This window comes from Eleutherodactylus coqui, chromosome 12 (assembly GCF_035609145.1).
Source record: "Eleutherodactylus coqui strain aEleCoq1 chromosome 12, aEleCoq1.hap1, whole genome shotgun sequence".
NCBI classification, from domain to species: domain Eukaryota; kingdom Metazoa; phylum Chordata; class Amphibia; order Anura; family Eleutherodactylidae; genus Eleutherodactylus; species Eleutherodactylus coqui.
Window position 1 is genome coordinate 99,935,753 of NC_089848.1, and position 13,152 is coordinate 99,948,904.

The following is a 13,152-nucleotide window of genomic DNA, read 5'->3' on the forward strand; positions in this document are numbered from 1 at the left end:
ATCTTCCGTATTCAAGAGTTGTAAACAGTTTAGTGTTTGTAATAAAAGTTCAGAGCAATTCAGTTGTGTACCTCATTACTATTAGACTATTTGTATCATTTTTTGTTTCATTTTTCTTCGGACTTTGTACTCCAATGATTTGTCGTCAGGCCGGCCTGTCCCACCACCTGGTAGTTCGAGCAACTAGTTATTATCAGAACCTGTCATCATGTTTGAGCCCCATAGACTGTTATGGTGCTGAATGAAATGTAAGGCACCGTATCAGGTATGTAGGGAAATGGTCGTGGCACTCACCTGAGCACTGTGGCCCCTTTGGACAGCTAAGTTGTAGACCCCCCCTCCTTCTTTCTCACACACACACACACACCCCCACACACACACACACACACACACACACACACACACACACACACACACACACACACACACACACACACATCGTTTAGTGAGGACCTATCCAGCAAGACTACACAACTGTATGATGTGTATTAGGTTGTCCCAACTCAACCAAGGTTGGTACCCATCACTTCAGGATGCTACACTGGTGACTTACAGGGTGAAACCGGATTATTAAATATAACCCGTTACTCCATTTAAAGAGCGCTTTCAGTGCCAAAAAGTGTGTAATAAAGTTCCCTACTTGTACACACAAATAATTTGGAGATAGAACCTTGATTAGGTCTGTGCCGTGGTATCTCTTGACGACCCGTTACCGGAAGCTGCGTTGTATACATGCACCTACAGAGTGTAGTAAATGAGTAAGGGGCCAAGTGTAGAATCTGGATTAAAGCCCTACTGGTAAATCACTGGGGTGGTCTGCCCGGCAATACTTTGCTTACTTGCTTTTCCTGCCTGCAAGTGGTTTGTCTCTCTTTTGGGTTTTAATGGACAACCCAAGAAATTTACACCATATAGGCTGCAAAATTAGTAACTCGCCTAACCCAATTTCATTTCATCTCATTTCGTTAGTTCGAGTAAATTAATGTTAGGTCAATTAGTTTTGTTTGAGATCTGGGCATGTTAATTTCCTTATTTAAAGGGATTGTCCAGTTATAAACCACTTACTTATTTTCAGGACAAGCCATCAATACAAGATTGGCGAGGGTCTGCTGCCTGAGACCGCCACTGATCACCTGTTTGCCAGACAAGTGCACTGAGCTGATTTCTGCACGAAGTAGATGACTCCGTACCCATTGCAGTGGCCAGGCTTGGTATGGCAAGCAGAGTTTACTTTCACTTCAATGACTACAATACCAAGCCTGGCCACTGCAGTGTGAATGGAGCTACCTTCCTGCAGAAATCAGTCTGGTGAACAGCTGATCAGAGGTGGTTCCAGGCAGCAGACCTTCCCCTGTTGATCTACTATTCATGGATTGTCCGAAGAATAAGTCATCAATAGATTACAACTGAACAACCCATTTAACAAGCCTCATAATTTCTAAGATCCTCAACCAGTCATTGTGAAAAGAGCCTCATAGTATAGAAAATCCTTATTCGGTCACTGATCCTATTGAGTGGACTCTGAGATCCCCAGACAGCAGATCGCTCAACACGTATGAAATATAATCTGCCTCCAAATATATATATAAATATATATACATTTTTTTTAATTTAAAAACCTACTCGCTGTGGTAGCAAAACCTAAAACCAAGCCATAATCGCCTCACCTGATCCCCCGCCACTCTCCACTTGATGCACTGATGATGTCACTAACCCAAAGGACATGTGACTCCTGCAGTCAATCACCAGCTCGCTTCAGCCAGTAATTAAGGGGTTATCTGGGAATATTGTCGTTTGTGAAAACCTGCTTTACCAAAATGACAGACAATCTACTTCCACACCACTCCGGTTCCATCGGCATCTGCTCCCCGCTGCTGTAGGGTTATGACACCTGGACACCAGGTAATGTGACTGCAGCTAACTACCACCTGAAGTGAGCCACTGATTGGCTGCATTGGTCACATGACCCAGGTGTCAGTAAAGTCCTCACAGGCTCCCTGCACCCAGACATGAAGATCAGAAAGGACCAAGTGCTGGGAGGACGGAGGAGCGGGTTCTTTTAATTTGGCACAGCATGGCCCGGATATCCCGTTTAACTACACTGGTCACAGGTCCCCAGGACAGCAGAAAGTGGTGGGGGTGATGTGACACCCTAATGAGCTTGATAATCGCTTTTAAGTGAATAATCCAGAAAGGAGAAAAAAGACCAATGTCCTGCTTCAATTTAAATTAAATAAATTAACTTTAATGGAAGACTTGGGTATAGAAAATCTAAAATCAATGCCACAAATTGAGAAAAATGCCTGCAGACACTGCAGCAGGGCCCTCACAGCCGGGGTGATATGTCTGTATAACAAATACTATTGGTGCCACTATTCAGGGTGATCAGGCTGGTTTCACATTAGCGCCAGACCCTCTGGGTGGAGGCTCCGTCACTGATCTGGCTGCATACAACGGGCAGCTGGGTAGAAAGCGGGTGGATGCCAATATAGTTAATGGGGTCTGCCTGGCACTGTTTGGTTCCATTCAGACACGCAACCATTCGGCTGCGGAGATTCCCCTTTCCTGCTCCCGGAACGGAGCAGGAAAGCAGATTTCCTTATGTGTAAAGGCACCCTTAGGCTAACTTCACACGGGCGAGTGTGATATGGGGCTGGCAATCCCGCCCCCATATCACGTTCGCCATCCATGTGAAATCCACGAGGATGCAAAGCGCTTTCATGTGAAAACAGCCTCCCGTCACTTCGGGGATACAGAGAACATGACAGCTGCCGCAGAGGTTTGTGGAGGTTCTACTATTGGTTCCAATAGCAGACTACTCATTGCGTGCACTTTATACATGGTGCGAATCTGCCGCTGGCCCCATAGAAAGCAATGGGCGTGTGATGCGAGAGCACGGACGAGACTGAACATGCTGCAATTTGATTCCTGCATCGCAGTGCCATGTGGGAAAACACAGCTCATGTGTATGACCCCATTCAAAAGAATGGGGTCTCGCAATGCACAAATATCGACCGATTTTGACACTCATGACGGCGGCCTTACATGGGCGGAAAACGTTTTTGCACTACAGTGGTGCCTGTCAGCCATCTTGGTGGCAGCCATCTTTGATTCCTCCTAAGAAGCTTCAATAGAAGGGGATGGGGGGCATGGGATACATGATTTAAGGTTGGAATGATTGTTAAAGGAATCTTCTAGGATAAGAAAAACAGCCGCCTTCTTCCAAACACAGCGCCACCTTTATCCATGGATTATGTCTGGTATTCCAGCTTAGCTCCCTTTCACTTCAATAGAACTGAGCTGCAAAACCACACACAGCCCTATGGAGAAGGGTGGCGCTGTGTTCAAAAGAAAGCAGCCAATGTATTTGACTACAAAAACGATGCCACCGAAAACACACTGAAGAACAGGACAGCCTATTGTACCTTCCTACCTCTGGCTACAGCAGTTACCCAAAAACTGATTTTGCCGTGTGCCGTATGTAAATTAGGTTAGAACCCACCAATGATTGGTCCATTACTAACAAGTGCTTCTGTGCTTTCTATATTATGTGATTCTCCACTGTCACCCACATTGATGACTCAAATATGATGCTGACGAACAAATCTCTGGTATGTGGCATAGGGCTAGCGGGTTTCTGCAGCAGAAAATGCCAAATACCCAGATATCCCATAATAGTGCGTCCTTCGTGATGTTTTTTTTACCTTCTCTCTTTCAGAATCTTCAGATGTTTCCCCATCAAAGAAAAGCCATAGCCACCTTCGAGAATCCGCATGACGCTTCACAATTTCAGCAGAGGTTCCACAGGTAGATTTTGGCAACTTGACCTTTCAATTCCTTTGATTTTGTACGTTCATTAAAATATTACATTATTAATGCCGCATTGAACACCATCAAGGGTCACTCAGTTTCCAAGAAAAAAAGTTGAATTTTAAAAAATGATCAAAAAGTTGTATGTATCGCAAAAAGCTATTGATGGGCCCCTCGCAGCGGCCATCAACAGAGAAGGAAGAAAGTTATGGGGCTCTGAATGTATTAAAATCAAAGTAAAATTTTTAAGAAAAGGTATTTTAAATAAGCCGTATAAAAGAATATAATTTTGGTATCTTTGTAATCCTACCAGCCCACAGAATGAAGAGATCATCGTCTTTACCAGCACAACATTCTAGATGAAATAGCACAGCATGTTGCACTATATCATCCAGTAGAACGTAAGGTGGCACTCCAGAATCCGGACCGTCCCCATCATAGTCAGTTGGGTCTTTTTGCCAACCTTCGAGTCCATCTTGTGGCTTCAGTATTTCCGTTATTCGGCTTCAAACACTGAGCCAAACAATAGAAACGGCGGTTGTTAAAGGAGCCCAAGAGACAGCAAGCTCCTTTATAGCATTTTATATAGAGCACGCAGCACAGGTTGACTGTCGCCCAACTCCAATGTCTTCTAAATACAGTAATTCATTGAATCAGTTTATTAAGGAAATATCCATGTTGGTCCGGTCCAGTCTCTTCTAACTGGTAGAGACGCTGTAACTAGAGTTGAGCGAGCGTACTCTGCCGAGCTTGATGCTCATTCGAGAGAGAGAAGCTCGGGACCCGGCGTCCCACATACAAAAATGCTCGAGTCTCCCATTGTAGTCAATGGGGTTCGTTACTTGAGTAGAGCTCTCGAATTTTACGAAAAGCGCGACTCGAATAACGCGGACCTGAGCATTTGGGTGCTCGCTCTGATCTTTTAGGACTTTCATCTCCCCTTTTCATAAACCATACATTTTTCAATTCTTCCATCAACTTAGCCATACGATAGCTTGTTGGTTGCGTGGCAAGCTGTAGTTCTTGTTGGTTGCGTGGCAAGCTGTAGTTCTTGTTGGTTGCGTGGCAAGCTGTAGTTCTTGTTGGTTGCGTGGCAAGCTGTAGTTCTTGTTGGTTGCGTGGCAAGCTGTAGTTCTTGTTGGTTGCGTGGCAAGCTGTAGTTCTTGTTGGTTGCGTGGCAAGCTGTAGTTCTTGTTGGTACTATTGTGAAGTACTTATAATGTGTTGTAGAACTTAATTTGTAGGGGAGCAGGATGTAAGAACACATCCGTTCTGCTATTCTTTGTTTTCTTTTCATGGTGTTCGCCATGCAGTATAAATGACATGATTACCTTTTTCTGCGTGTCGGTATGATTTTGTTGATGCCAAATTTATATATTTTTGTTTTTTTCCATCTTTGCACATTAAGAACCTCTTTTTTGTGTTGGTGGGATTTTGTTTTTGGCATCACTGCATTCAAAGACTTGTAGTATTTTTATTTTTCCATAGTTTTCTATGGATTGAGCTGTGCAGAGGCTTATTCTTTGCATTGCTAGCTGTAGTTTTTATTTTTACCATTTTCGGGTACATACTACCTTTTTTGATCATTTTTATTATTTTGGGAGGCAAAATTATCAAAAAAAAATACTATTTGCTCAGTTTATTGTGCAGGGTATAATGAATAAACAGCAGTGCGCAAAATTTTGTTTTCTAACTGATTTTTACATTTTTATATATGTATTTTTTTTACCTCCTTACTTTTGTTTGTGTTCTAAGCATAAAACCTGCTATCGTATAATCCCTTCTATGATCTGTGCTGCAGTGTATTATCTCTTATATTGGCATTCAGACGCCACGGCAAAACCAGAGACCAGTATCAAGCGTCCAGTTGCCAGCAGCTCATCAGCCTCCCACCACTCGGTCGTGGAGGGCTGATGGGTTGCATGGCAACCGGATGCTTGACAATGGCCTTCCAAGTTTGGCATGGCTTGTGAGCTGTTAACCACTTACATTCCATGACCAACACTAATTGCTGTAGGTAAGAGGTTAACGTTGAGGATTAGAGTTCTTTCCTATTCCTGCCATTGCAGTTGGACCACGGCTCTCAGTTGCAGCTGGCTCCCACTGTGGATAGTGCGGCCTCGGCTCCTGAGTCCTCACCCACTACTAGCCATACATGTTGGGTATTTTACGTAAACCCCTTACCTACCATGACGTACATGTACCTCATGAGGCGGGAAGGGGTTAATGTTGTTGCATGCAGCAAATATAGTGACGGAGTCTTTTTGTGAGAAGTAGCGCACATTCACGAATTGGACTGAGTAGGAGTGCATGTGGTTTAAAACCTGGAAATATGTTTTACCTGCTAACTTCTGCTAAACTATTTCAGACACATGATAGACTTGTCACACATCAACGTATCGCTGGTTGAGTGAACGAAACAGTATACATCCAACGGGAACTGACAGTCGGATGAAAAGAGACTTCCGGGATCTGCAATGTCTCCATTTCTAGTTTTGAATTTGTTGACTGAAGAACACAACTCGGAGGAGACCTGTTAGAGCAAAAACAATGCCCGAGATGTGCTCAGTAGACTTACCAACGTGGATCTTTGCTATTTTGTGTTTTGTGACCCTTGCATGTAAGGATGTCTTTGTGAAAGACTCACCAAGAAAAATAAGAACACTAGAGTCGTACTTGTAGAAGGGAATGCATGATAATGGTTACTCTTCTCTTCAGGGCATCTGTAACACCACCGACACCCTCACACCGTTATACACTTAGGCTGATTCGTTTATTAGTTACCAGTTATTAAAACACAACTAACACATTTGTTATCTGGTAAAGACCTTCGCCTGTTCACGAAATGCTAAATATTTTGGCCCATCGGAGTATTATAGTAGTTAGGGATATTTTTGGCAAAAATTTTCCAAACCTTTAGCCAACTGTTGGCTGCCTGGGTGTAAGATTGCTTTACTCCTCGTATTCACATTTGTATGCAGATAGAAATAGCAGTCGTAATTTTGTCTTTACCCAGTTTGACCATTTGTATGCTCGTTTCTGCTCACGAGAGAAGTGGTGGCTGGCTCATGACTATTTCTATTATTCGGTTCCACCAATTTATGTGTATAGTGTATTCACTTGAGGTGCCAAATGTAGGTTCCATACCTATCTGCCAGTACGTAACCATAATTATATAGATGCAATGGCTCCGGTCTTTTCTGGTGGTTGACGTAACCATAACAATGACTGTCTAATCATGACAGCCATTAAGACTGGGTCATGCTTAAGACTTATGTTTAAAACCAAAGATACGGATGTAGAGGGTCAAAGTTATCTGTTCTAAAAATGTTTTCCCAACCGCTTAGGCAAAATGTCTAAATCCAAATTTCTGATATTTTCTGGACCCTTAACTATGGAATAAGCAGTATATACGCACAGTCTATTAATTTACTGCATATAGAAGTGAAAATGAATCTATTCATTATTAAACGGTGTGTCCACCGAGCGTTGAATTGAATACTGTAGGGTACAAGCCTTGAGATGGTTTGCAGTATGAGTGAGATGGCCTCTGTCCACTCAAGCCTTCTAATGGGACCCAGTGAATCTTAACTGATTCTATTTTTTTTGTAATGGGGTCCAACAGATTTCCATCTGGATATCTGGTATTTTTTACAGCAAGAATAATGTTGTAGGCTGTACTGTTTTTGTCATTGAAAATACCAACCCTCTTGCGGAAAGGGGAAAAAAAATATCAGATCTAAACAGAGCCATAAGAACTGATAGGGCTAGAGATCTGTCCTAGAAGTGTGTTTCGTATGCACCATAACGTTTCTAGCTTTCACTTGAATGCCAATTGCCTTCATGTATGGCACTTGAGTGCCGTCTTCATGGCACATTGGACTATTCTAATTCCACGTGAGGCAGTCAAACCCTTGTAGGTGTGCAACGAAAGCCAACAGATGTATCATAAAGAGGACTTTTGAAACACTTATATGATTAGCTGCTTTAAGCTACAAGTTCTCTTAAATTGACAGTAAATTACATCATGGTAGTCTAAAAGTTGGATCACCCTGCTTAAACGTCTGCTTAGATCATCGGTGATCTGTATATCTAAAGGAGTCTAGTGCTGATTCCTTTGCTTTTTTTAGGACTCGCAGCCCACTGGCATCACATACTGCAAAATTATGTCACTAGCTTCAGCCAAGTGGAAAGACATAACATAGGCTTAGTTCTCAGGTTTAGTTTGAGGTTTTCAAGCTTATCTAAATTTTTGATGGCAAGTTAGTCTATTTGTGCCGTCAAGTCTACCAGAAGTCATTAGGGTCACTGTGAGTATTCAGATCTGTTGGAAAATGGATCCATCACAGTGCCTTGGCTTCACTTATAAAAAGAAGCCATGCCACTAGGGCTTTACAGTAACTTTTCAGATGAAGAGCACTTAACATGTGGAACCAAAGACTAAGTATACATTTGTAATGTTCTGTCCTGCTCTCAGGTGTTAAGAACTTGGTGAATGTTCAACCTTGAGTTCCAAGCTTGTTTTTTAAATTAATCGAAACATGGATAAGATTCTGCATCAATGTCTTAATATAGCTTTGTGGCAGTCATGACGGAAAATCTCTTGCATAGAAACATTACAGGTTTTTTTTTCTCTACATTTTTATTTTAAAAGAAAAGTTAGAGATTAATAAGAAGGTAATAGGCGCAGAATGTTAGACCTAAAAATAATATGGCGTGCAACGTTGGATATTCACTTTAAATATTGTTAACGCCCTTTAACACAGAATGAGTATCGTTCAAAGAATCGTTGGGTCATGCAAATTTGAACGCTAATTACAATAATTCTATTAGAATTGAATGAGGATTCTAATCATTCAGTGTAAACACAGCCAACGATTTGAATGACAAACGAGAATTTGTTTGCTTCTTATTCGTCCATTTTATACAAGCCTATCACTCATTCGCATGTCGTTGCGTGTGAACACCGATCATTCATCCATTCACATTCACTCGCATAGTGAATGTAAACGATGGAGCAATTCGCAAACCATTTTATATGTCTTTGTAAATAGGCTGTACGAGCGAACTCTGTCTTCATTCACTTGTTTGAGCGATTTATCACTGCATGTAAACGGAGCCTTAATTTTGTGTTTGGCCGAACCTTGACGGTATTACGAGACCTTCACCGAAAATAGAAGAGGCCAATTTCAGCTTTTTCGATAATCCTTAACGTGCAGTTTGGCCATACTTTAACTTGTTAACCAGCGTTGGCTAAGCAAGATGTTAAAGATTTGGGAGAAGCCGTTTCCTAAGGTTCTGTTTATTGGTTGAGTTTCTCAAGCGGGAGCTTATCTGATCCTAGAGAAGGCCAGCCAATTTTCAGGCTGTTGACTTTCCTTTGCTCGTTTGTTGGCAATGTTACATTCCCTGCGACTGCCTTACTCAAGATCCGACCCACGACAGTATTATAGAGAACGCTTGTGTATTTCCCTTCAGCTGCCCCTCACACACCAAGGTTAACTTTCATATCTACATATTTTAAGGGATTCTTAGACCTTAAATTATCTCCCCTTCTCCACATTACACTTGGTTTAGTCCAATGGTTTAGAAGTTGTTTTGGTAAATCCCACTACTGAACCAGATCCTTTTACTTGATGATTTACACTAGGATTTTTTTCCCTCCACTTTCAGACCTAAAGTGGTCTGTTAAAACAAATGCCCCCTGAGGATGTAGAGCAACCATTATCGGTGTTCTTTTATTGCGCATTTCAACCCAAATGCAAACTGCAAATCAAACTATTTTGTACATACTGAAAGGACTTTTACTTGGACTTTCGTTTCTGAGACCTGTCTAATTCTGTTTTCTGGTATATTTCTTCAATTTTATAAAGATAATTAGTAAGTTACCAGTTTTACCCAGACTAGTGTATTTGTTCATTATGCAAATGATAGCATTTTGAGTAAAGCCTACAAGTATACGTTTTTAAAAGGTTTTTGGTTTGTTTGTTTTTTTTACAGTGTTCTAAAGCTATTGTTTGTTTTTTGTTTTTCCTTTTTTTCCCCAAAGTATTTGTCTTTAGTCATTTATAGTTCCATTTCCTGTTCTTTTATTTTTGTTTCATTATTTAACTTTTTTTTTTTACATCTGTTTCAATGTAGTCGGTGAACTCCTTGATATATAATTGTATGACTTCCAAACTTCTGCGGTTCATATCACTGTGACGGGCTCAGTATTGGGCGTTCTTGTCTGAACGTTATATTCTGTAAATGGTAGCTCACGCAAAACATTTCTCAGAAATAAATACTAAATCTTAAGTTTTGTCTACAGCAAGGCAACGATGATTCAGTTCAGATAGCCAAAGAATAGTCTTGAATTTAAATTTCAAATTTAGAGATTTAGGAGTCTTGAGTGTTTCAAAAATGTTCTCTGGTTTTTGAGTTAAAGATTAGTGTTTTTTTATTTTGTTTCTTTTAGAATATTAGTTATTTCTGGGTTAATTCTAGGTCAGCTTAGTTACTTATCCTTCCTTTCCTCACCCATTTAGTCTGTTTGGCTTCATTTTAGTTTAATTGAAATGTTCATTCCCTTAAGATTTGGAATAGGCAGTAAGTGTTTTACTTTTCTTTTTTTTTTTATTCAAGGTGACTTTTTTTTTTAGAATGTAGTTTTTAATTAAGCTAATCTTGAGCCTTCTTTTAGATTGCAGTCTTAAATTTCTTGGTAACTAGTTTGTATTTTATAAATTTACAAACATTTAAAAAGTTAGATTTTGTAAATCTAGAAATGTCCGGTTTCGTCGGCACAAAGCTTAGAAATTAAGTGATATTATTTTAAATACTTAAAACTTTTGAAATTGTGTCTTCATCACTCCTTAATGAAAGTAGCCGTTTTGTTACTGCCTTGCCCTTCTTCTAACCACTTTGCCATAAATACAGTATGGCAGAGGGACTGTTACATCACTTTAGGGACTGTTACATCACTTTAGCACTATTTTTTTTGCACAGGTAATTTTTAAAAATCTCTTCTGCATTATGTTAGATGGTGAAGTTGCACTAATGGTTGACACTGTTTCATTTTACTTGACATCACTGTTTTAAATTTGTGACCTTTCTAAAGTCAAGTACTGATTTGCTTCCCGAACGAAGCATACGAATATAAGGGTATAAGTCTTGCCTTTTTATATGAACTAGACTAATTCTATTTTCCTATGGTAAAATAGTCTTTTTTTTCCCCTTCGACCATATATAACGGTGGTTCTTGTCTACACTACGGGCTTAGTCATGTGTATGCATAAATATATTTGTATTACTTTGCATTCCGTCGGTACACATGGGATCCAGTAGGTGTAGCTGGCTGTGACCGGTATTCAGATACAGTGTATGCACTTAGGAATTTAGTCAGCAAAGTCGCACTGCCTGTTTGTTTCACACAATAATTTGCGGTAAGGTAAGATACTGGGCAGCTATACGTAGGTATATCCTATCCAGTGGAAAAGTCACAGTTGAGTAGAAACATTTTTTACTGAATTATTTTGCTGTTTTTATCGATCAATTTTATACAACTTATTTTTATACTCTTGGTATTTTAATGCATCTTAAAGATGATCGTTTTTTTTGTTCAATCCATTGGATTGTCTATAATGTTAATGCACATACAAGGTGAATTTTAATTTGCAGGTTTGTCTTAAGACTCACACAGGCTTATGTGCTCCGTGTATTTTCATGCATGTAAATTACGCTGTGCACAGCAAATATGTATATGGGGCATATGTTAAAGCCCCATAGTCTATATTGGTGCGTATTACGTGCCAAAATAGGACATTCGCTTTTTTCATGCACTAATGAAAAACAAAGGTGTGAATAGCCCAATGGAAATCAATGGGCTTTTAGCACTACATATTATGCGTGTGAAAAATGTGTGTAATACATGGGCAACATACATTGGTGCGAGTGAGACCTTAGAGGGAAGTCTGTCACCTGTTGTTTTTTTTTTTTAACCCCACCAATGAATCCTATCCATAGATGGGAGGAAGGAAGGCCATCCTATCCTTTCCTTTGGTACAATTCTTAGCAGCTCCATGGCCCCAAATTCGCCTTTTTTGGGGAGGAGGAAGGGGGGGGGGGGGGTGCTTTATGCTGGTTAAGATTTAACAGACCAGTAGGTGGCTCAGTTCTTGGCACTGGTCTGGGTTTTCCTCCCAACTCAGCCTATTGTTAGTTTATGTCTCTAGATTCCTTGAGCTGGAGAAACTGAGTTCTTGACATTGCACTTGTGTAAGGGGGTTTCCGTAGGCCTTGCAACATGATGGATGTTTTGCACAACTTGATATGTGACCTGGTACTTGAAGCACTATCTAAGAATATGTTCACTGTGTGTTTTTGAGGTACTGCAAAAATTGCCTGAATTGCAGGGGTCTCCAGGCGATCTCCGTGTCTTCTCAGTATGCTATGTTCTTTATGAAGGTCTTGATATCTATTGTTGCAAACTGTAATATTGTCATATCTACGTACATTATAGATTTTAGAAGAAGGTATGTTTTTTTTTTGTTTTTTTGTTTACATGTGGCACACTTCCGGAATAGGCGCATGTACGTGAGATCAGTGAACCTGATGCACATAGTGGAGCATGTCACTGCACATGAGCCTAACTCGGAAGTGCAATGCACACACCGTGTCTACAACATACAGCGTCTCCAGCTCAAGAGAGCTGGAGATATCAATCTACAATGGGTGGATTTAGCAAGGAAGAACGGGGAGGGAGCCCAGACCAGTGCCAAGGATTGAAACACCCATCAGATGATATTGTCCTAATTTGTAAATGGCGTGCTGGCTGAGTAAAAAAAAAAGCTATTTCGGAGCCATGGAGCTGCCGAGAATTACACCAAAGGTTTGGATAGGATGCTCTCCATTCCCCCCCACTTACCTCATCTATGGATAGGATGCATACATAGGGGAAAATGAATGTCAGACTTCCTTTAAATTACATTGTGGTGTTTTCTATACTCAGGTTGTTCCTATGGTTGGGAAGGATCATTTTATAAGTGATCTGTGTTTTTTATATTTTTTTTCTTAGTTACTGTGAAATGCTTTCTATGACATCTAACATGTTTACATTGAGGTGGCCCTCACAGGAGAATATTTTTGTACAGGTTTGTAGACTAATATTTCACGTTACAACTAATTTTTCAAAGTTTTTTTTTCCCAGCTCTCTCTGTTCCTAATGTGACTTTTTCTTTACAGCAGAATATCCGAGGAAGCATCCATATTAACTCTCCTTTTTCCAACAGGTTTCCCTCCCCATAATTGGGTGTTGGTGGTTGAAATCCCTTTGTGTGACTCAGGTGTTGGGAGACTCTGAAG

At 40.5% G+C, this 13,152-nt stretch overlaps 1 protein-coding gene across 2 annotated transcripts in view; it reads left to right on the top strand.

Moving 5' to 3' along the window:
- RBM33 (RNA binding motif protein 33) overlaps nt 1-9,785 on the top strand; it is a 107,827-nt gene extending 98,042 nt beyond the window's left edge. For both annotated transcript variants that reach the window (XM_066585053.1, XM_066585054.1), the window contains exons 18-19: nt 3,719-3,807; nt 6,179-9,785. In XM_066585053.1, coding sequence (XP_066441150.1) covers nt 3,719-3,807; nt 6,179-6,224 — 135 coding nt within the window. In that variant the 3' untranslated portion in view covers nt 6,225-9,785. The remainder of the gene's footprint in view (nt 1-3,718; nt 3,808-6,178) is intronic.
- Nucleotides 9,786-13,152: the final 3,367 nt, after the last annotated feature.